The sequence below is a fragment of the Catharus ustulatus genome, chromosome 3 (assembly GCF_009819885.2).
Source record: "Catharus ustulatus isolate bCatUst1 chromosome 3, bCatUst1.pri.v2, whole genome shotgun sequence".
Lineage (NCBI taxonomy): Eukaryota > Metazoa > Chordata > Aves > Passeriformes > Turdidae > Catharus > Catharus ustulatus.
Genome location: NC_046223.1, coordinates 22,974,553 through 22,998,818, shown reverse-complemented (window position 1 = coordinate 22,998,818; position 24,266 = coordinate 22,974,553). Strand labels below are relative to the sequence as shown.

Here is a 24,266-nt window from a genome sequence, read left to right as displayed (position 1 = left end):
TTGGCAATTCCTTATAGAACAGAGAATAACTTTTTGTAAATTGCTTGCTAAATTTTTTTACAGAGCCCAAAACTGACCAGTTAAGACTTCTTTAAGCTCAACCACTTCAGAAAACAACAATTTCAGCTCTTTTAAAATTCTTCACATTTTTATTAAAAGCCCTTGCCCTTGAAGAACTAAACCCAAACAAAACAGACACCTAATCAGGACAAAAGCAGACATGGAACAAATTCAAGGACTTAGGACACTGTTATACAAGCAATAGAACCACATATGGACTTAAAAGAACTCTGTAAATTACATGAACATTGAATTCCTTAGATAATGAATTTGAGTTTACTCCAATAATCTCCACTGAAAGAATTTTTAAAATGCAAATCTCAGAGGGGGAAATTCAGCATTAAATCAGCAGGATCATTTACAGAAAATAAATCAGAGCTGATGCCATCATATTCCCCAGCTTTGTCCCTTGGTAAACCAATGTGCTTTGCAATTCTACTTTGCCACCTGCACTGCAATGTCCTGTCTGGTGCCACTGAGCAAAGTTTATGAAAACATATTTCAGTATATGAAGTAAGCAGAAAGACATAGAAGACACTCCTGTCTCATGAATGTGTCTTCCTTAGCAGCAGAATAAAGGTTTTTCATCCAGGCTGATTCACTTAGTTCAAACTATTAAGGAATACTGTGGATGCCCAAGGCAAAAAACCCCACATAATCTGCCTTTGTGTGCACATGCACCAAATGAGCACCATGCAAGTTTGCTAGCAAAGAGGGGTGGGGAAGGGGTAAGATTTACATTTTCTATGTAAATGGTGGGAAGGAATGAGAATCAAAGATACTGAGTTCAGTATGAATTCTTGCATACAAAATAGTTGTGTTAAGCCAGAGCTGGAAAACAAGAAGTATTTTTGCTACAAGAATCCCTTCCAAAGGTATAAAACCCTAGTCTCACTGAACAACCTGGGGTCAAAGAGACTACTGTTGACAATTTTATTAGGGGAGCTGAGGTTGGAACTAACAGAGATGCTGGAAAGCCTAACAAATGGAGGGCAGAGGAAAAGTGCAAGGAAAGAGAAGTGACTTCTACTAAGAATGTCTACATGTGGAGCAGACAGTTTTCTTTGTGATAGATATTATGAAAGGTATCTGAAAGAAATTTGGAATTTTTATTTCTAAGGCCCATCTGCCGCCTTTGAAAAAAGAGAACCCTGTAGACTGCGGAACAACAATATCCAAAGTAATGATGGCTTGGATTTTTTTTTAAATCAGGTAATTAAACATACTATTATATTAAGATCTCCTACACTGAGGGGGTTTTTCTGGAAAACCAACATTGCTGGGTGGTCTGACAGGAAAAAGAGACAGCAGAAACCATGCCAAAACCATATAAAGGGTCTTGATCTGAAAGTAAAGAACATGATCCCTAGTGAAGTGGCAGAGCCTCACCCCAAAGATTCCACTTCACTTCCCATTTCTGCCTACTGATTTATTGCTACACAAGACAAATGAATAGGTAGGTGTATGAAGGTATGTGCAGTTCAGACAACAGTCAGGAGGGCTTTTTTTTTTCCTCCCAAAGAGAACTGTTCCAACAAGTTAACAGAACAATTATGAAAAAGGCAGCTGAAAGTTCACCGTGAGCAGTCAGCAGCCCAGTGCACTTTTCAGTTGATGAGCCCACATTCTTCCTCTTGATCCTCCTGAGACTTTGGGGATTTAAAGCTTGTTGCATGCTTATGTTTAAAACAAAGTGGCAGCAGGATTTGTTTTTTCTTTTGAAAGAGCAGATTTCCATTTTTCATATGTAATTTAGAAAGCAGCTCACTTTTCCCTCTTGTGATGTAACACAGGTCATAGCATAAAATGCAAAGCACAGTTCACTTTTTCACCTTCAGTTTTTCATAGTGATTTCCAGGGACCTAACTCATAGATACCAAAACTACTGTAAATATGCCACAGAGAATGCAATACACAGCCTGAAGAAATGTGAAATGTAGCCTTATGTAACTACTAGTTTTGATGCATAGAGCACAAGACATTTCAAATTCTTTCTAGAGGATTATTTGCTCTACATATTGAAATAACCTAAATTAAGCAGAAAAGATGCTCAGTTTCTGCAGGGCAAATAAAAATATAATGCCTTGAAGACTGTAATTTTTACTACTAAGTAGTGATATTATCCAGTTAATCAATCTGGGCAGTCACACCCTTGAAACTCATTCCAATCATATTGCCAACAAGAAATGAGTTAATGGGCTTTTTTGAAATTTAGAAAGTAGTTCATCTTACACAATGCCTCATCCCATCAGAAATGGTATAGATATTCTTAAAGACCTCACAGTGGCACGTACCAAAGATGACCTACTCCAGGTCGGCCGTCGTCGGATAGGGGGAGGAGAATTTGATTGTCTGTGGAGGAAAAAGAGAAATTATAGAAATCACAATATCTCAATTCTGAGTCAAGAATGATTGGGAAAAACAAGACATGAAGGATCTGTTCATATTGCTCATCACTGAGATTTTCAGATTTATGAATAAATGAAAATAATTCAGGCTCTCCTTTAAATACAGGAAATGCTCCCATTCCAAACTATACATGCCTTTTGTTCATTATCCTATTTGGTTCTTGGAAACACGAGAAAGAAAAATTTTGGTTTAAAATTAATTAAACAAGTCTCTTAACTAAAAAAATGGAACATGGCACACAGGTACAATCTCAGGTGACTTAATGTGAACATTAAAACAATGACAATCTTATGAAATTGATAGCAATCACTTCAAAGCAATGCACACAGATCAGGAAGAAAAGGAAAAAACAATTGGTTAGACAATACTAGCAGAGCCACATATACAGTGTTAGAGTAGACAGGTGCAGTGGAAGAAGCAAGGAGTGTAAGAGGGAAAAAAATACGAGTAAGGGAAAGAAACAAGTTGAAGGAGGTAGAAATATAGTGCTTACGTGAAGAGAGGAAAGGTGGAATTTGTCCTCTTACAGTTTCTGATCTGGTGAATGATGTTATGTGCGATTAGAGGAAAGGCACACAGGAAAACAAACATCTATCATTTTAACACAGAGGGCAGGAAAATTATTTGGCTAGAAAACACACAACAGCATCAATATCTGTAGCTCTAACACACAAGCTTATATCACATGAGAGTGTGGTAAGGAGAGCAGCTCTCATGACAAAAATACATTGAAACTTGCTATTTCACTCTCTGACTTTGTGACATTCCCTACCTTTATTAGCCCAAATATTTGCAAATTGGCTATGAAACTGCTACACACAACAAGTTCATAGGACCCACATACTCATGGTTCAGTGCTTAGGAAGAAGTATGATCAAAAGCTATGGTTTCTGCAGTCTGGATTATGACTGGTAACAGAAAATTCTCTCTGTTGACCCCAACACAGATTCAAAGGGGAAACATCCCAAGGTGACAGACTATGGTGTTTTGTTTTCTGTCTTGACTGTCACAGGTGGAACAGTCAGGAGCTCCCTTTAAATTCAACCTCTCTGGAACCATTAAAATTGAGTTTAGTATTGGACTGGAAATCCATTATATGCTGCTAAGAAATGTTTTTTCTGGTCTCTCACTCACCTCCCAGGAACTGAAAAATCTCTTTTCTGTAAGTGAAAAGATCACTCAAAGCAGTGCACCTCACTGGACTCTCCTATGCTCTAACTCACCATATGTTAATATAATGTGTGCACACATGAAAGACCTTCCAATCTTCCCCTCATCATTTTGGCTTTATTTTCCAACAGATGGCATTACCCAGTTGAACAGATGGGATGTCCAGCTCTAACTAGCACTGTTGATAGAGATGAGACTTCTTCATGGTAAGTTTTGCAAGAATTTAATGTTCTCTGCTCTACATGCCCAGTACACCACAAAAATTTCTCAAAACTCTAACCTTTGGAAAGTAAAATTTATCTCAATCTGAAAATGTGTGCTGGTGTAAATGAGACAGCTAAGAAACAGACTTTTGAATTAAAGCTAAAGCCTAATGAATTCCTCCTTCAGTTAGAAGGAATCCACCTGTGTGAGAGGAGTAGCTCAAGGCTAGTTTCTAAGTGCTCAAAGCAGAGCCTGAAGGAGACTTCAGGTTTAGATTTACAATCCCTGCTGTGTTGTGGCAGTACAGCTACGCAGATCAACGCACCCAGGTGTCCTCCCTCATTCAGCATGCATAAGAGGGAGATAAATTATCCTGCCCAAACTAGAAGATGACAACCTGCACTTTCCAGCACCCTTAGCTGCTGGATGGGCAGTGCATCTGCTGCTACAGCTCACATTTTGACATGATAACCTCTGTCACCTTCCACTCCAGTTTGGACTAATACTCTGGGCTATCAACAGCAGACACCAAGGTCTTTGATTCAAGACTCCCTGTAGGATTTGGTGCTTGGGAAGCAACAAAGCTCACAAGGTTCAGAATGAAATTTCATTCTCAACTGTCTGTTCTTGCTGTTGGTTAAAACAAAATAGAAAAAAAAAAGGGAAAGAGGAAAAGAATAACTGGCATATGTGACCGGGAAAAAAAAAGCAAACTAAAAACCCCAAAACCCAAACAACCAGACATGCAAAAACTCAGACCAATTCTAAAGCAAGGTGTCAGAAAACAACTGTGAAGCAAGAGTACTCACTCTGTGCAGATTTTGTTCTGTTTGTAAAACTTGTGTCTTGATGCAAACAGACGTGAAATATATTTGGCATTTTCAAGATCATCCTTTAAAAATGAGAAAAAATAGGAGAAAAAAATCATTAATTCTGTTATTCTTACCAAGAAGTGACAAAAGTTTCTTAAAAAATCCAGTTGCAGGAATGTTTGGTAAGGTCTACCATGTGCAGAATTTGGCTCCCAAGAACACATCTAGTGGTCTCAAGAGCATTCAAGGCATAGGAGTACTGAAACCCAGTGGTGTGCATTTACACACTGCCACTTCACTGCTAAGGCACAGTAGGGGGGAACAACAACAAAATGGCTCAAACTTTTGTCCAGTTCCTATACTGGCCTTGGTTCAGGGAGATGTGGAGTGATTTTAAGCAGCACAGAACAGCACCATGGCCCTCTGAGTTCCACACAGGTAGTTCATGCCCAGTTTCTACTTATGCTGCTGTATTTATGCCATTCAAAAAGCACTTTTTGTAGACTTCCCAGGATAGGTTATTTCAGCACGCTTGGAATAAAATACAGAAATTAGCACCTAAATGAAGTTAATTTCTCTTTCTGCATAAAGTGCAACATGAACTGTAAGGGGGTTGATGTTATGCAAGTGAGCCTCTTTGGGAAAGTGGAATTTTAAAGTTTTCTTTTTACATAAGTAGCTTTCATGATGACACTGATCAGATCTTTTTCTTACTGTGTGAAAGAGAACATTCTCTTCTTTGTTGATCAACTCTAGAACAATTGAAGACTTGTTATGAGCAATATTCCCAATGTCATTCCACCTGCAGAGTAAAAAAATGCATTGGAGTTTGCCAACACATACATTCAAACATTTCACAAACACAGTAAGAATCCCTTAGTCAATATCAGTCTCATTTTATGGGAAATGTTTTCAGTAACTTTTTGGTGAAGAAACCTGGTCAGGAAAATGAGGAAATAATGTTCTGATTAAAAGTGAAAAAAATCTCTTAATCCAAACCAGGAGAGTTAAAAGCTCTCTTTAAAAACACAAATTTGACAACTCACAATAGAAGACACATTGAAAACACAACAATGATAACCATTTTACTGAACTGTGGCATTTTGAAACTGATTGATTTTAGCCACATGTAATAGAATTATTTTGTTTCAAGTGCCATTTCTCCCCAAATGCTGTTTCCCCCTTTCATTCAGTGCCAATTCTTGCTAAAGAAGGTTAAGTTGACGACATGGCTATGTAGGCAATGCATACCATGTTAATACTCTGGCTTTATGTTTGCAATCTTTTTTTTTTCCCCAAGTAATTGTCAGGTTGCCCAAGATCTGAGTTATAATCTTCTTACAAATAGCTGACAGACATTTGCGTACATTGCATGCCATCCACGGGGATGGAAAGGACTTGTTTGTTCTGTTTGCAGCATGCATTCCTCTTCATGTCATGGCAGGATGCTTGCAGTGCATATTTCCAAAGAGTAAAAATCCCAGCACCAACTCTCATTTATACTTGTAAAGAAACTCCTTGCTTTTGTCACCTGGCCCAGTTAAAGGATTATCTAATTCCTTCTCAAAGTTACATATGCAAAACATCAGCTATGGGGAAAAGGGAGCACTACCATTTTTCAACCTGACTAATGAAAGCTCTTTTAAGGCAATCTTCCCCTCAAAATTCCAGATGAAGTCTGATATAAGCCTTAGCTACTGACTGAAAATCAGTGCATCACAAAAAACACAACTTTTAGGCTGCACAAAATTCCTACACTAATCACAGGGATTAGTAAAAATCCACTTCAAGTAAACAGCAACAGTAATAAAAATACACACTAGAAGAATAGCAAAGAAGAGAGAAGCTATCCTCCCTGGAATCATAGAGATTTCTAGCAACATTTTCAAGCAGAACAAACTTACAAATAAAAGTTAATGGATAAGTCATTCTTATTAACCAAAACAAACTGCATAAAAACCAACAGAGTGACACAGCCACACTTTTCAAAATCACAGAATGAGAAAGTTCAACATTTTTTTAGTGGGGGCACCTAAATGTGGCAACCAGATTTTCAGAAGTGTTGAGCTCTTAGGCTGCCAGCTGTGAGGTTTAACAGATTTGCTTCCAGAAGCATCAAAGAAGAAGGCATAAAGACAAGAGACGGAAAGGGATCAAAGCCTTGTAAACTAGAACAAGATACATGACAGGCTACTACAACTTTCTTGCCATCCAACCCATTCAGAAACATCAGAAATTACTCTTTGTCTAATCTCTTTGGGCCAACAGACCAATCCTGAAAACAACACGGTTACTACTCCTTAGTTAGAGGACTGGTACTATTACAGTCACATATGCAAATAAGAAAAAAATCCCAGACAGAGTTCTGGAAAAAAACTCACTTTAAACACAAAAGACCCTCGTTTTTACCTATAAATCACAGTTGTCCTTCCAATTCTGTTTTTTATGAAGATGCCCATGAAGAAAATCCCAAGGTGTATGTCATTTCCATGGTTATCCTGCAGAGAAAGGATAATAAATTTAATTTAATAAAAAAACTGGTCAATATGTTTATAGGAATGCATGTCGAAGTAGCAAAGAGAAGCCCTTCAGTGTGGATGCAGGACTAACCTGTATTTTGCTGCTTGACTGGACTCTGATTTTCATTATTTCAGAGCAGCTAGCACTTAAGTGGATTCATTGTGCTGATTAGTGAGAACAGAAGAAGGCTAAATGAGCTCAGAGTTCTCCTCTTTCAAACACCATGCAGACTACAAATTGGCATTTATTGTATAATAATACCCCACATCCCCTGTCTTTGTGACTACAGCTACCTAGAACCTGTAGGAATAGCAAAAGCAATAGTTGTCTTTCACAGCCATGGTATTTCTCCAGACATCTGTTAAAACATGCAGAGATTTCAGAACACCACACCTGGAGATGGAATCCCTCTCAAAAGCTCTACCCTTCACACGTTCTCCTTTAAGTACTCCTTGTAGAAGTTCATAGCATGTCACCCCAAAAAGTACTTCCATCTCTATGCAGACACATCCTCCATTGATTTTCAATTGTTGGGTTAAATATTCACTGCACACACCACATAAAGACAATGCAAAAATAGTGGACTCTAAGAAGTCCTATGTTTTTGCACCTACCATGTGTCCTTGTAAACTCCTGTTTGAAAACCACATGCTCCTGATCCATTTTGCAATCAGTTTTCTTAAAAAACCTTTTCTCTTTTTTTTTTTTGGCTACAAAAGCTTAATACTGTTGACAAAGAGGTTTTTCTACATTTACCAGCAAGCAAGAACAGTTCCCACTCAGTTGCACATACAGTAATTGATTCACACTTTAAAGTGGGAAATAGAAATCACGCTAACACCACCAGTGTGGTTAGAAAGCATGGCTAGAAGAAAGCATATGAGAGAGGTTAATGTGCTATGCCTGCACACACTGTAGAAATCATTAGGTGCCCCTGCATTTTAATAGATCAGATCAGAGTTGTTCTCCTGGCCTTGCTGTGCTTCATCCTCAGAAGGCAACGATGGAGTCTCTGCGCCTGTTTAGCTACGGAGCGCTCGGCCTTTTGCAAAGAAACCATGCCTGGCAACTCATCCACAAGCTGAGAGTCAGCAGTTTAGTCTGGTTAGAGGACAATGCATTCTTCTGCCTTGTGCCAGAAGGGGTTTTACAAGGCAAAAAAACTGGGAATGTGTGGGGGGAAACACATGTATTTGTACACATACAAGTACATATATATACTTATGTGTGCGTATACACACAAATATCCACATGGAAAGAAAGACACGTATTTCTAATAACATCTTTTAGCAGGAAAAGAGGATAAACCTTTCATTTTCCCCTTTGAATGCAGTTCTGTTTTTCTCCATGGTCAGCATGCTGCTCCTTGATGCAAGGTTAACACCTTCCTGCCATTTTGCAGAGCACCAGTCCACTATTCATACTTGCCTTACTGACACATGCAATAATGTCTAAGAAATCTTTTGCAGTAGTGTGCAGCCTTATTCCAAATGGATTTGGGGAAAGCTTTCATTTCATTCATTGGCAATAAACATTCCAAAAATTTTTTTGATGGGTTGAAAATTTTTTGCCATTCAGCTCCTCCCCTCCAGGCCAATTCTGAAATTGGCATCAAAGCATAAATTTTGACTTCAGCAGCAAGCTTGTTCTGTTTACTGTGTGTCTGTGTTTTTAAATTCCAAGTTATTGTTAACTAGTAGGAAAACCACTCACAGTTCACCACTTAGGTTAGCAAAAAGGAATGAGTCATGTTGAGAACAGCAGTTTTCAGTTTCTCAGCACAACTTTATCATGGTAGCATGTGCTCCGCAAGGACAGACATCCAGACAATCCATGACAGAACAGGACTGCCAATGAAGGGAAAGTGACTGCTACTGCAAAATAATCCCTGAAATTCCACCTTAAAAAAATGCTTCGAGGACCTGGGTGCATGTATAGGAAACAACAGAAAACTGAAGTTAATGCTTGGTAAGTAGCAATTTAGAAAGACAAGAAAAGGTCTCATTTTCTTATCCTGTTTAAAGGATAAGCAGAGCTGAGACTCATTTGTCCTGGCCACTCTCCCATATACAGCACACGAAAGAAAAGCAAGGACCATCTCTTGTTCCCGAGAGAGCACACCCTAGAACATAGCAACCTCTTCTGAAACGAGGATTTTCATGGAAGAGAAGTAGCACTATAGGCCTAAGTAATCCTCATGTTGCAATGTCCATTGAAACTACCAGCAGTCATTTCACCCTCTGGAGCAGTTAAACAAGTCCTGTCTCTTTTGGACAAACATGACTTGCATGCAGACCAAAGGCTGCTGCAGAGTTCTGCACTGTTTGATTCAGAGGTTCCTTTATAATATACACTAACATACCTTCACAGGGAAAGTTTCCTGTCCAAACCCATCCAGACGTTCCACTTCATTGATGTACATTAGCTCAGCCTCTGCTGCTGTAATGCCACTGCAATTAGATCAACAAAAGGCAGCAAATAGTTCAATATTACACACACAAATACTAGTAAAAAAAAAAATGTGAGTTTCACAAACCACTTGAGAAGACACTTTGGAAACGCTGCCTAGAAATGCAGAACACAAAGCTAATTTTGAACATTAGGATCATTATCAGCAAGGGGGAAAAATTTACTAAATGTCACTAAGCTAAAGTACAAAGCCCAGTTCAAATGACAGGAGGAACAAACAGAACTGATCACATTACTCAGCTTCTTCCACACACATCAAATCTTTTCCAGGCTTTAATAAACCAACAGGTTGTGGATAGTTTTGGATGGACAACTTGAACCATAGGGGTGCTAATCTGCTTGAATATTATACAATGCCACTTGAAATGACTTAAAAGGAAAGACCTACATTTTCAAGTTGGCAGTTCAAAAACACAGGCACTAAATCCAAAAGTTGAACAGATTCTCTTTCATAAGAGAGAACAAACCAGCAGAAAACTTTTACACACGTGTCTACACACGCTCCTGTCACAGCTCAGGAATTCAAACAGATTTCAATTCTCAAAAGCAGGTCAGAATAGATTGCAGGTTGCTCTAAAAGAAGGCCACTATTAATTTTTCTCCTCTTTGCTCCTACTTACCACAGCTTACAAATAGAAATATAGGAACCAGACAAATACCTGGGAGAAGAGAGGTGGAATATGATCTACCTGCTGAAGCGAGGGGAAGTGTTTGCTCTTTGTGTTGCAGAAATAGCACTATAGAGCACAGCAGGTGGGAAATCTTTCCTTTCAAGTCTGTGAGTTAACCAAGATCACACAAGCAGCCATGGCAGGGGGAGAACAGAACCAGGCCTGTTCATGGCTGGCTTGGAAGCTATTCCTTTGGTTGCATCAAAGGCCCAGGCTTGCATTGAAACTCAAAACTGAGAATGGCCTTAGACTGAGAGACTGGTATTTGTCCTTTTACAACCACTGTCTCTCATGTAATGGGGAATGCAGCATCCTTCACAAAATATTCCTATTGCATATGACATGTGGGCACTGCCATTTTTCCCATAACAGCACTCTAGAGGTTTGAACACTTCCACCACTGAAACACCTGGACAACATGAAAGATTCCTGTTCACAAAGAAGGTTTTTTTTACTGAAGCACTAATGCACACACTCCTAGCTCATTAACTAGTAACACTATACTGTGTCTTCTCCTTGAGACTTCAAACCCAATTCCTGGTTTTTTTTTTTTTCATTTCCATTACACTGAGAACATTTGTATCCCACTCCTGTTGGAAGAGGCCCTTGGATTGCCACCAATGAAGACACAGGGTCTTTCACCATCAGGATTTAAATGAAAACAGAAAGAGAAAGGAATCCACTGCATAGCACAAGTAGTGTTGCACATACTCATTAAACCTAAAGGTGTAAATGCTCATTTATTTGGGATTAAGTTCCTCAGCCATTTTGTGTTTACAAGAGGCAGATAATCTTCTGTGATAGACTAATTAAAAATCCAGTGACACAAAGCATAATAGTAACATGAAGATAAGCTGGTTAAACACTGCCAGGAATGCATGGGGAGGCAGGGAAGCACTGGAATGATGATAAAAAGATTTTTAAAAAATAGCACAAACTGCAACATGTCAAGCTCACCTGTGAGTTCGGTGTTCCTGAGCAACCTTTTGAGTCAGCTCCTCCAGGACAGCTTCATCCTGAGTCCAATCCTGTAAGAACATGAAGCAGCATCAAAAACTAGTCAGTCAAAGAGAGAGAGGGCAAAATGGCAGACAGAAATTATGACAGCAGTTGTTTCAAGACTTGTAGTTACAGAGAGAGAACCTATCACTGACCGCATTGAAAATTCAAAGCATGGGATGCTGAAAATATGTGAGAACACAAAACTCCAATTTTTTATACCTTCTTTTGAGAGGGTAAAGAGATACTGTTAAAAATAGGAGCGAGGTCCTTATTATTCCAAAATAGAGAACAGAATATAGAGTAGAGATAAAGGATTTTTCCTGGATAAATACTAAACAAATCCTTAAAAAAACTGGAAATCTACAAAATAATATATACCTTTTAAAAACAGTCCAAAATAATATACAGACCATGGAAAGTGAATTCATGACTACTTTTTCTCCTGCAACATACAGTTATTCCCTTCCTCATGTTAAAGGGATTGAAAGTTTTGCTATTTCTTTGAATATGCATTAAAACCTACTTTATGCTTGCAACACATTCCTGGGCAGAAATTTTTACACCCTCCAAATTTAATAACGTGTGGTAGAAACAATTCTGAAATAATTGGGAGTAAGTTAATAAGGGAAGTCTACTCATAAATTCAAGGCCAAAAAAAGGAAGCTGAAAAACTTTCTTGCAAAACCTCAAAGTTCTTACTTTTATTTAAGAAAGCCTTAAGGCTTCATGCAATGTACTTAAATACACTGCTTCTTGCTCAATGGGACCCTCCCCTCTGATATTTGCTTCTGCCACAAAAAAATGTGAAAGTGGTAGCGTGCTAATGAAAAATGGCATGGTGCATGCCTATGCACAGCCACACACCTGTGGGGTGTACTGTGTACATAACTTTGTTCTTTTCACTGCTGAAGAAATGCCATTTGACACACATTGTAGCCTCACAAGATCAAACAGCACCAAGGCAGCTGCCCCTCCCTCATCCACAAGCTCACTTCACTAATGAATTTATAGCAATGTTCTTGGTGGAGGCATTTTCTGTGCCCCAAATTCACTCAAATCCTCCAACTTGCTTAGGGACTCATTTGTATCTGCAGTTATTAGCTGCTGTTACTGAACTTGCAGTGAAATATTTACTATTAGGTTATCTATCCTCCCCAGAAGAGCAAAGAGAAATAGTTAAAGCATTGTCTAGAGAAATAGATTATTTAAGAATAGACTTCTGAAGGTGTAGGAAGCACTCTGCTGATCTTCTTAAATTTAGCAATAGTTGCATGGATGAAAGGCAAAATACCACAAAGTGATGGTAAACATGCACAACAGGAGAGAGCTGGCCACACCACCACAGAGGCAGCTGACACAGAAACACAGGTTCTAAGAGATGGGCCCAAAGAGTAAATTGCTGAACCACAGAGAAATTAACCACCTGAAAGCTCATCTAGAGACCTAAACCCTCCCCTAATGTTTATCTGAATAGAAAAATAGTACCAGTATATCCCTGGCAGTGCTCAAGGCCAGGTTGGATGGGGCATTGAGCAACCTGGTCTAGTGGGAGGTGTCTCTCCTCATGGCAGGAGACTTGAAACTAGGTGATCTTTAAGGTCCTTTACAACCCAAAACACTCAATGACTCACTTTGTATTGAAGGAGCTTTGCAGAAGTTCATTTACAAAGTGACGCCCTGACAACAAGACTTTTCTCCATATATACATTTTCAGCCATCTTCTTTTCCATTTAGGTCATCAAATATACACAAGATCATTAATTACTTATCAGTGGACAAGATGGCTAACCAAAGAAATTCTGGTCCATGGAGAAGATAACAGAAGTTTATTAGTGAAAGGTCAATACTGAAGCCTCATTTTACATGTATATTCTTCACAGTGCATATTCAGATCTCTGTACATTCCCTTCTTTCTTTTGATTTTTTCAGATCATACTGAGCTATCTAGTGGCTCAAAAGACACCCCGCAGATGTCACCTTTTTGGACTTAAGATGACCTGTCCACTGCAGTTCCTGTACAAAGGGCATGGGTAAGAGGGATGAAATGCTTCTCAAGCCATCAAATCGCAGTGAGATGAATCATTCTCCCTCTACTGCTCCACTAATTGCAGAGGGAAACCAGATGCCTTAACTTCCAGGCAGCTACACTCAGGGCATGGGAACCCCACCCTGCTTCCAAATATTTTTTCCAGTTAGAAAGAATTCCATGATCTTTTATATTTATGAAGCTTACACTAAATACTCACGCTGAAAGACTTGTTCATCTAAGACAAAGTCAGCCTTAGCTTCAACAAGCATTTGTTTTGTTTTTTTTCATCTCTAATTAATCTTCCCTGAGAATCTCAGTGTCACAGACTGCAAGTGCTTGGCATTTGTCACCAAATTTCCTTAGCTCATTAGTGATCCAAGCTCCTTCCCTAGCAAGTTACTTGCCAGTTTCCAAATGTAAACCAAATTTACAGCAAATGTTCCCTGGAGAACATTTAGAGAAGACCTGATTCAGGCTTCACTTCAGTGCAATGGTCAGCTGATGTAAATCCACACACTCTTCAGGAATGGCTGCATAGTTTGTCCTGGGACACAGCATTTACTACAGCAGCAGCCCTCACATCCCCTTGATTTACCATGTTACTAATACCACAGGACTGCTAATATACACCTTTTAAAACAGCTGCAAATTCTTTTTTGGTTCCAAGATGTCTGTCTCTTTTGTGAGCACCTATTCCTAGTGGCGGCTCACAGGAACTGAAAATGGGTTGACATAACCCAGCATAGCGTCATTCAGCTGCAATTGAGTTTTGGGGAGCAAATTTTGCTTCCACTAGTCCAGCACTGGTGCTTTCACTGTTATCAACAAAGCCATCTCTGAGTCATGGAGAACTTACTCACAAAAGACCACAAAAGAGAGGGATAAGGAACTCACCATAGGAAACAAGACATATTCTCTGAGGAAGTCATGAGATTCAAACTGATTATAGTCTCCAAAATCCGCTGGAAAAAAACAACACAATTACTCATTTTGGCACTTTCCACACACGTTAAGACCACACTCAACCTTTGCACAGATGCTTAATTTCAAGTGGGAGAGTTCTCTCTGAAGCCACAACCCAGCACAAAGACTTTTGCTTGGACTTTAGCTTTTTACATGGAGGTCTGAAAATAATAGTGTTATTACCAGAGATCAAGTAACAGCCAACAAGTAATTTCTTTCTTTTGATCCCTAATATAATGACCATTTGCAATGCTTAACCATCAGAAGTACAAGAGCTTGTTTTTCTGTAGCCTTCTTGAATTCATACTCCCATTTAAAAAATGCTGGGATTGCTCAGCCCCTTTAAAAATGTGCACACTTTTGCTTCTCTACCATTTCCAACCATGACCAGGAAAAATAAAGAAAATTCTACCTCACTCTGCTCCAATTCTACATAGTTGAAGAAAAGATTAATTTTACAGCCTATTAAGGTTAAAATCCAGCAAGAAATTTCATTAAAAATTGTCGATAACCAGCATGGAGGAAGGATTATCCTTCTGCAGCCAAACTATCAGTGCAGGCACTGTGCTGGTTTAACTGACTGGCCCACACCTGTCTACTCACTTTTCTGCTTCTGCTACATCTCTCCAAAAGATACTCATCTCCTTGCTCACATTCACTCAATGCCAGGCTGAGGATTCTTGTCTAAATGTCCTTGAGACTGTGGAGTCTTGGAAATGCTTCCTAAAGGCTAAACTACATTTAAAAACCCCAAACAATGCCTATATTTATCTATCTCTTAAATATACAACAGCTTATATCAAAAGAGTATCTTGCCAGGAGGTTTTTATTTTATATTAATTGAACAGGATCAAACGCCATCTACAAGATTCTCATATTATAGGAGCTGGAAATCCCCACCATAAATCATTTTATCTAAACATACTTTCAAAGCTTCTAGACAATTTCACATATTGCAGGATGCCAAAAATGAAGTTTCATTTTGTTTCTACCTCAGAGTTATGTTTTAACATAAACAGAAAGAAATCAAAATGGGCATGAAACAGAGCCTGCAAGTTTAAAATAAATAAGTATTTCAAATACTTTTGGTTTCATCACATGCAAAGGACAAATGAAGTAATACAATGTCAGGAATAGTAGGATTGATTCACTCTCAAAATTAGGAAAAAGCTCCAAAAACACAGAGAAACATATTCAGTTTCTATTCAGACCTAACTTACACACTGGAAAAATCTTCATTTACTTAAATTAGAAGATTCATTATGGAATCTTATTCTCATATTTCCCTTTATTAGACAAGCATTTCAAGATTTGACAAGAAACATTTTCCCTTCAATTTTTAACAAAGATATAAGATACAAACCCACAATTTCAATTGCTCTAAAAAAAGACCTTATGCTTACATAAGCATTTCTCTCCATTGAGCCTTTAATTATCTAGAATCAGATTCTCATATTTGCTATGTATGTATATACTTGACCCTTTCCACTCATCAGAGAGCATGCAGAGAACATCATTGCTGAAACTCTGCCTCAAGTTCTCATAGTCACTTGTGGATAGACTGAAACATACTTTATCCAAATACAGGGCTTCTTCCTCTGCACGTATACATTATATGATCCTACTTTTATTGATGTCCTTAGGAGTCTCAGAATAAAAATCATGTTATAAGAAGTTTATTATTAACTTATAATTCACATAACAATTATGGTCATGTGTTCTTTCATACTTCATATAGCACTATACAGCGAAATGAGTTTTTAATTAAAGGCAAAATTAAAGCTGCTGCCATGCTCTTTGATGTAATTTGCATTTCAAACCAGAAAACGTGAAGCAAATTCATTACTGCAAAGTACTCCGTGGTCAGGGCTGGAAGAACTGGAGTTTTGTTGAGATTTGCTTGCATGAATTTTAGAAATAGGAAAGCTGAGTGCTCTGATGTGGTCCCTCATTCCCTCCCTGAGGCAGTCCACCCATGCACTTTGGAATCAATTGGAAACCCAGCTGCTGTGAGTAGGAGTCATGCAAGGCCTCAGTGCCCAGTGAAGATAGAGGACAAACCAAAAGAGCCACTGCTGGACAAGGGCTATGGGGTCACATTTTCCTACCTTGCACTGCCAGACCAGCCAGTCGAATTCCCTGCTCGAATGAGGATATCAATCGCCCGTCTAGAACATCCTTTTTCACCTGCAGGTAATACTGATATCTGAAAAAAAAAAAAAGGACCACAAATGAGCACAAATTATAATATCTATATGCTTGGACATTTCCTACAGGAAAAAAAACAAGATTGTGGAAAGAAAAAGTCACCCCAAAGAGGTCAGGCTGCTGAGCAGAGATCTGAACCTGGCTTCAGAAGCTCCACACTATCACAACAAATCAATATGATCCCTACCTGTGCAGTGCTTCCAGATGGATGAAAGGGAAATTTAAAAGTTCTAGCTCGCATTGCCCAGACCACATAGAAGAGGGGCATCTGTGAAAATTATCTCTTTTGTAAATTTTATAGAGGTGACTGAAGATCATGCAATCTCCAATGCAAAAAGGGGCTTTTCCATATTGCTTCTATTGTTTTTGCTTCATTGTCACCATTTTGATTGAAGAAACAGAAGTTTAGCTATACTCTTTGGTCTGCTGATTTACCTTAAACTATGGCCCATATAAAAGGTTTTTTAACTGGCATTTTTCATAAGTAAGGATAACTAAGACACACAAACCAAGCAAATACAGCTTCTAGCACAGTCCATGTGTGCGCTCAGCCTCATGCTCCCAACCCCTGGGTACCTCTGGGTTATCCAAATTAAGAACCTCAAACCCCACCAAATGGGCTTTTTCAGGCTGTGAGCAGACACAGCAACTCAAAACAGGTTGAGAGGTTACTGCACCCTTCAGCTGCATGCCTGCTCACCCCCTGAAACTGAAAGTGGAGGGCATCCACTTTAAATGCCATGGATTTAAGAATCAATTGCTTGAGATCAGCTGGGATAGAAAGAATTGGTACACAAGCACACCAACCAGTCTCAGAGACTGCAAGCTCTGCACGGCAGACATTGAAGAGCAGTCAAAGTCCGTGGGCAGCAAACTCCTAGTTGTGCTCAGCTGCGACCAGCACACCACATCTGACCTTACCTCTGAATCTCTTGACAAAGAAGCTGTTCTGGTTTTGTTTTAGAGTGCAAGTCACCTTCCCAGTCCCAGCAGAAGGGAGAAGCACTGCAACATCACCCACAGAACAGGAACTGTGCTGCCTTAACCATGCTTGCAAACGTTACTGTTTGTGTTGAGGTATAAGAAAAATATAATCTAATTTGAAATGCTCAGATTTGGCTTTCACACAGCCTAATGAAGATTAAACCTTGAGGGGATTTTGAAATTTGATTGAGAGACAGGTTGAAAAGCATACAGCTTCTCAGCCCGAGCCTTTTGCCTCAGTCCCAGGTTTCACACTTGCTCGGTCCAAGAGACAAATCAGCTTCTTTCCACTCCTTTGCTATACCCTAACTAAAATCATGCATGCTAAGTTACTAACTAACTAAATTCTAACTCTGAAATAATGCATGCTTTATCAACAATGCAGGTGAGCAAGTGTTTGATGAATTTGGTCTTCAAGACTTGTAATCTCAAAAGCAGCTATTTGGGTCCACGCTACATACATACATATACACACAAGTTATGTATTCTAGTCTAACAAGGAGAGCAAAACCCATATCTGACATAAAAATAAAGCTATTTTTAAAACAAATGCAGTGTTAAGAGGTTGCATGACAGTCAAACCAATGTCAAATCTTACAGTGACAGCCTAGCGGTACAGAAGTCAAGAATGACACCAGCTGTAGTGGAGCCATGATTTCAGCCACGGTGTCCACACAACTACAGACAAATCACAGGAAGAATTAATGAGGTAAGCACCAAAAAAATACTATGCCAATGCACTTACTGTAGTATCAAATATTAAGACCTAGGCTTTCAAAAGAAACATTACTGTGGGGTTTGAGTTGCCATTTGACTTGCCATGGGAATATGGTGTAAGCAAGGAAGGAACCATTGCTTTGTGTCTACCTTGGACAATGTAGAATTCTCAAGAGTTGTCGCCACAATTTTCCCCCAACACTGTCTTTGACCTATAGCTGCCAAAATTTGTTTTTAAAAAGGCAAGACCCTAGACAGATGTTAGAAATTATAGGGTAAATAAAGAGCACAGACACTGTTACACACTCACACAGGCAGCAGAAAGCACCCACCATCTGAGAAAGATGTCCATTTACACGTGTTTCTCTTGATAGTCAGGAAAAGGTCACATTTAAAAGTTATTAGGAATATTCTACAACATTATGGAATCATAGAATGGGTTGGGTTGGAAAAGATCATCTAGTGAGTTTAGGATTTATTATATACTGTAGATTGACATGCAGTAAGAGTTTAAGGGATGTACATAATTAACACTCTGACATTAACTAGAGTATCTGTCAGGAAAAAAAATCTCATGGAGAAAGTCGTCCCTTCTCACAGGCAAACTCATTGAAATGCAATCACCTGCTGTGGCTCTGGCACCTGCTTCAGTGGAATTGCCAAGATAATCTGAAGAAGATTGAGGCAGAAACCTGTGGTTGGTACCTGCTTCCCTTTTACTCCTGGACTGACAGTGACAAGTGGCATCCGCCTGAAGAGTCTCCTGACATGGAGACTTTTCATGGTGTCCAAATAAAGCAGGAGCTGGGACATCTGTCCCCAGGCATGCACTGGGGTGGCTAATTCCAGTGTCAAGGCACAGGAGGAGGATTCCCTGGAGGAAGCTCCACTAGAAGGCTCTAATAACTCCACCAGCCACAGATTCATGGCTCAGCCATGCTGCAAAACTGTGGTCAGGCTCCCTGCCCAGCCAACAGAGAGGAGCAATTGGCCCACATTCTGTCAGGGATTTGAGGCTCCTCCACATGAAATTAGATTAAATGCTGTTATTATACCACTATGCTAACTGAGACTGCTCTTTGTTCACTTGGATTGCAAAAGTAGATCTATAATTTGAGGGAAATCAAACATTTTAAAAATGCTTCAGCTATAGATTCACTGAGGAAAGCTGTTCCAGGACAGCAGAAAAAACCATGCATTTCATAAGCCTTCTATTAGGTGGTTTCCTTGGGAAAGCATATGGAAAATGAACAAAAAAGAAGTTTGAAATCTGCACCCCCAAATAATAAATGACAAAAAAATTCAAAATTAAGATTTACAAAGCTTTAATCACAAAGCCATTCTGGCATACCAGAGGAGTGCAGGGCAGCAAAGACACCACCATAGCTGAGTCAGGCTAGAGCTGAAATCTCTCACCTTCATTGCTCACTTTGGGTTAAACATTACTTGCAGAGCCATTGTGTATTTAATATAATAAAGGCTACTGCAGTTTGCCAGCCTGTAGCTAATTCCAAGGGGAATGGGAGTGGACAACAAGTCTGAACAAAGCCATCATTATAAGGATATCATTTCCCACAACTCTATTTAGCCAACACACAAAACATTGGAAGTATATTTGCATGTATTGCATCAAAAAGCAAATTTTTATAGCGTAAAGAAGCTGCAACTGGATGTATTTTAGACAACATCTCAACTCCAGAGTAAACATCTGTATTTTGGGAATCCATACAATAAAAAGAAAAAAAGCCCACCAAAACCCAACAGTATTAGTAAGCAGGAGATAAAGGTACTGTTTTTTAAAATTTAATTGCAACACCCAGATTCAAACTCTGCTACAGCTAGATAAATGTAGGGAAACTCCATTTGCTCAAAAAATTCTGCATGGACCTGTCCCAGTTCCAGGGTTCACATTTGTTCTCCTGTCACTTCAAAAAAGAACGTGGGTGTTTGTATAGTGTCACTGAATTCATTGCACCCTTCTATCACCAGTTTATCTGATGTAAAATCCCTGTTGCTATTTGATACATGCAGAAAATAACTCAATTTCATTAATTTGCATTCTCCTCAACAACCAGTGTTTCAGATGTCACAAGCCACACAGAACCTGGCCTGACCAACACAAGTAGTGAGGTCTTTGTAAAGAAATTAAAGGATCGTTTAGAAAAGTAAAAATATGGGTTAGATTTGCAAAGTAATTGCACTGCATCTTCAGGATTTTCTTACTTTGTGACTACCACAAAGAACCACAAGACAAATACTTCCTTACCTTAATAATTACTCAGGATTATCAGATCCACTAGCCTTAGTAATCAAACAGCAACACACTCTGCTAGGAAATGCAAAGGAACAGAACAAAAAATTCTTTTTGCCAGGATTTTACAATCTAAATCTACATTTTATAGAGAAAGGTGACAATATTGAGTTAATGAATACTGCAGTGTGACCTGTCTGGATTTATGTTATTTTTCTCTGGCTCTGCTTTCCTTCTCTGTAGACCAGGGAAGGTTCGTACCGCCAACGCAGCAGCTTTTATTTTATTTTTTATTTTATTTTTTCTTTTAAAATCAGTTTGTTTTATTTGGAAATTTCAAGCCAGTATAAATACATCACAGTTTTGATATCAATAAATATTTACCTTTAGTGTATCTGAAAATAAACAAAGCACTACAAAACATGCATTAGTTACCCAAGAGGTACAATTCCTTTACAATAATTTCTAATGATGCAATTACTGGCATGACTAACTTTTTTATAACTCATTAGGTACCATTTTGGCACCAAGCCTATCTGTTGGATAACTACATAGCTATGTAACTTAACTTCTCCTCTGGAGGAAAAGAGAATTGCTTTACCATTTCATACCTCCAAAAGAAGAAACCTTTAAGAGTCAAAGGAGAAATAGATTGGTCCACCTGTGGTTTAGCTCAAGAACTTCAGTTCTTTTCCAACTTCAAAAATAATTGCAATTAGAGTACAAGATGATCTTCTAAAATTAGGAACACAATAAAAGTCTCATTGAGTCACAGCAGCAGTCCTAGTCAGCTCATTTGAGATTATCTTAGTATGGTAATATATTTCTGAGGAGAGACACTGCAATGTACACTTATGCAATAATATGCCCCCAGGGGAAGCAGTTTCTCCAGAACAGAGGTCTTTTATCATTTTCTAAAATTATTTTAAGCACCAGCTTTGATATTGATGTGTTTATTGTTCACCTGACACCTTAAAATCTGCCACAATTTCAACTTTTATAATATTTAGCAACAGGATTCCATAGATACTTATATGCTACCTTTGAAGTAGAAGCTCATTTTTTATTTTGAGGGCATATTTTCTCAGCCTTTGAGGCAGAAGAGCCAATGACTTGGCTATTCAGGGCAGCCAAAGGAATTCACTGACAATGACTGAAAAGTTATTTCTATTTGTTTATTGTATATTTAAGACAATCATATTACTACTTAATTCTTATTGGTCGTTTTTCTGAGAAAAACATGCTTTAATGTATGAATGATCATTAGCCTAATTTCATAGAAAATCTGAGGTTGGTGAAGATACTCATGTAGGAATTCAAGGCAGATTTGGGAGATCTAGGTTTTGTTCCCAAGTCTCAGTCCAGACCACTACTCACTGGATGCTGCTTATTTCATGAGGGTACTCAATATACTGCAACAAATCTGACTTGCACTGGGTTTTATATGGTAAAGAAGGCAGACAGGCAGACAAGACTGGTCTTCTCAAATGCAACATCAGTATATTGGCAAAGATGGTGTTTTGATTTCTGAGCCTGAGCATGCTGAAACACATTTTGGAGGCAAGGATTCAATCAGCACATCTTAATCTTAAGGCACTTAAAAAAAAAAGAGAGAGATACATAGATCCATGATGTCATTGTCAGTAACAGAGCTAATGCCTCGTCTTTGCCACTTTAAAAACTTAGATGGTGTTGATAAACAGAACATCTCTAGTTCACTCCTTTGGAATTCCATCAACTTCTCTCCCAGCAAAAGTCTGCTGTTTCAGAGTAATAGACAACAGCCACTTATCTGGGATTTGTGCTAGAATATAAAAAGCAATGACAGTGTTTCCACTAATAGAAGGGTAATATTTTTGGAAGGGTATTATTGAGAATGAGTCTACCACACCCTGTCACAGACCTTCAGGAAGATCAGCAGATTTGCCAGAAAAAAAGAGCAAAGGAGACGAAAGAGCCTTTGTCACACATGCAGGAGGAAATTCCTTCAGAAGCTCAAACTGTCAATGCCAACTGTGCAAAAACACAGTCATAACATCTTCCAGGGTAAGAGCTGTTTGATCATAATAACCTTAGAGGGTAGGTCAAGGCTAGCTTCAGGTAACTGAGAAATGACTCTGTTCAAAAGCAGCATCCAACTGCCTACATCCTGGTTTCCTCTAGCAGCTGGATGGAAAACATGACTGACACTAAAAAAAAAATAAATACATGGAAAGATTTGTGTCACTCCCCTTCCTAATAAGACAGAACAATGCTGGGATAGCATCATATTCACACATTTGACTGAATAAAAAAGGAGAACAGACCAAAACACAGTTCCTATCACCTACCTCCAGATCACTCAATCTCTCCAAAATATTATAGTTAAAGGGGAAACAGACTAACTTCACAGTGATGCTCACTTTCAATTTATTTTGATGTGCAGGTTGTGAGATAAGGACAAATGCAGAGCCTGGGTGCCTGGCTTGCTTGGTGAGCTGCAATGGTCACAGTGAGGTTCCTACCAAAGGCCAGTGCCTTCCAAAGGTTAAGGGCCAGCTCTACAGTCAGCTCCTGGCTAAAGATACCAGAACAGAAAAACCTTTGCACAGCTAAAGACAGCATGATGAGAATTGTACACTGCTTAGTTGTTGTTCATCACTCCCATTTCAGCAGTTGACTGCTGGAAGGTTGTTCATTTGCATGCATTCCCCAAAATCCCAGATCTCCACCTCCTCCAGTTCTTTACACAGCTGGCACATGATTTCAGAGGAAAATGCAAAGTGTTTTAAGTCCAGTAAGGTTTTCATTCTGGCATGAATTAGTCAATAATGCCAAATTTCTGCAGAAAAATAGAGAACTTTTTTAAAGAAAAGTTTGTTTGCATTATAAATGGGCATGGACTGTTTAGGAAAGTAACACAGGCTGCATAACCTCTCCCATACAAGCAGTATATGCTTCCACTCCAGCCTGATCTCGTAGTGCTGTGGCTCTTTGCTGCCCAGAGTTCAAGGGATGGCCAGTGAAACCCTCAGCAACGAGCCAGGAGAAAACAGCGTCACACTCAGCATTCTCACTGGCAGAAAAGAGGGAGCCTGCATAGGAAAGAAGTGCTCTGCCAGTGGTTTTCTTTTCCTGCCATTTCTGATGGGCCACAAGCACAGACACGCACCCAGGCCCTGTTGCAGCCCGCAGACATGACACAAGCCTTCCAAAACACACACTCCTTCCATGAGAGGCTCAGCCACCAGATGCAGCTCCACTCTATCCACCAATTTCTCTGTGTTTAAACAGAATCCTCCCCAACCACAATGGGTCCATCCTCTGTACTTGTACATTTTTTTAGGAGTGTATTTTGTATTTTGCATACTCCAAATTCAAATAAAGCCACAAGCACAAAGTGAAACTTTAAATAAAAAGGCCAGTAATGGCATGCTTTTGCAAGAAAGGAAGGCATGCCACAACCTGATCTTGATTTTCTGCTCTTGAGCTATTGAATTAATTATAACAAATTACAGGGAGCCCCACTACAATTTATAAGCACAATAAACTCCCTTACAACCACCTATAATTTTATCAGAGTTAATCCAAATACCTAAAGAATTATACAGCACAAAACTTCAATATGCCTCTTAAACTAAAAAAAAAACAGGGGAAGCCATATTCTCTTGTCTTCTGAACCTTTTCACTTAGAAAAGGCTACATTTGGTCTCTGCAAAGAGGAGTCAATTGGAGTCCAGCAAACCCTGGTGATACCACCATAGAAGGCATCTTTATAAAGGCTGGAGTGGGATTACAAAAGTAAAGAAAAACAGAAT

The 24,266-nt window shown here is 39.0% G+C and overlaps 1 protein-coding gene across 1 annotated transcript in view; it reads right to left on the bottom strand.

The window, feature by feature from the left end:
- The window catches only part of PTPN14 (protein tyrosine phosphatase non-receptor type 14), a 105,434-nt gene that overhangs the window by 20,418 nt on the left and 60,750 nt on the right, over positions 1 to 24,266 (bottom strand). The window contains exons 4-11 of the mRNA XM_033055392.1: positions 16,418 to 16,515; positions 14,241 to 14,308; positions 11,273 to 11,343; positions 9,538 to 9,625; positions 7,065 to 7,153; positions 5,370 to 5,457; positions 4,653 to 4,735; positions 2,355 to 2,412 (exon numbers count right to left, since the gene is read on the bottom strand). Coding sequence (XP_032911283.1) covers positions 2,355 to 2,412; positions 4,653 to 4,735; positions 5,370 to 5,457; positions 7,065 to 7,153; positions 9,538 to 9,625; positions 11,273 to 11,343; positions 14,241 to 14,308; positions 16,418 to 16,515 — 643 coding nt within the window. The remainder of the gene's footprint in view (positions 1 to 2,354; positions 2,413 to 4,652; positions 4,736 to 5,369; positions 5,458 to 7,064; positions 7,154 to 9,537; positions 9,626 to 11,272; positions 11,344 to 14,240; positions 14,309 to 16,417; positions 16,516 to 24,266) is intronic.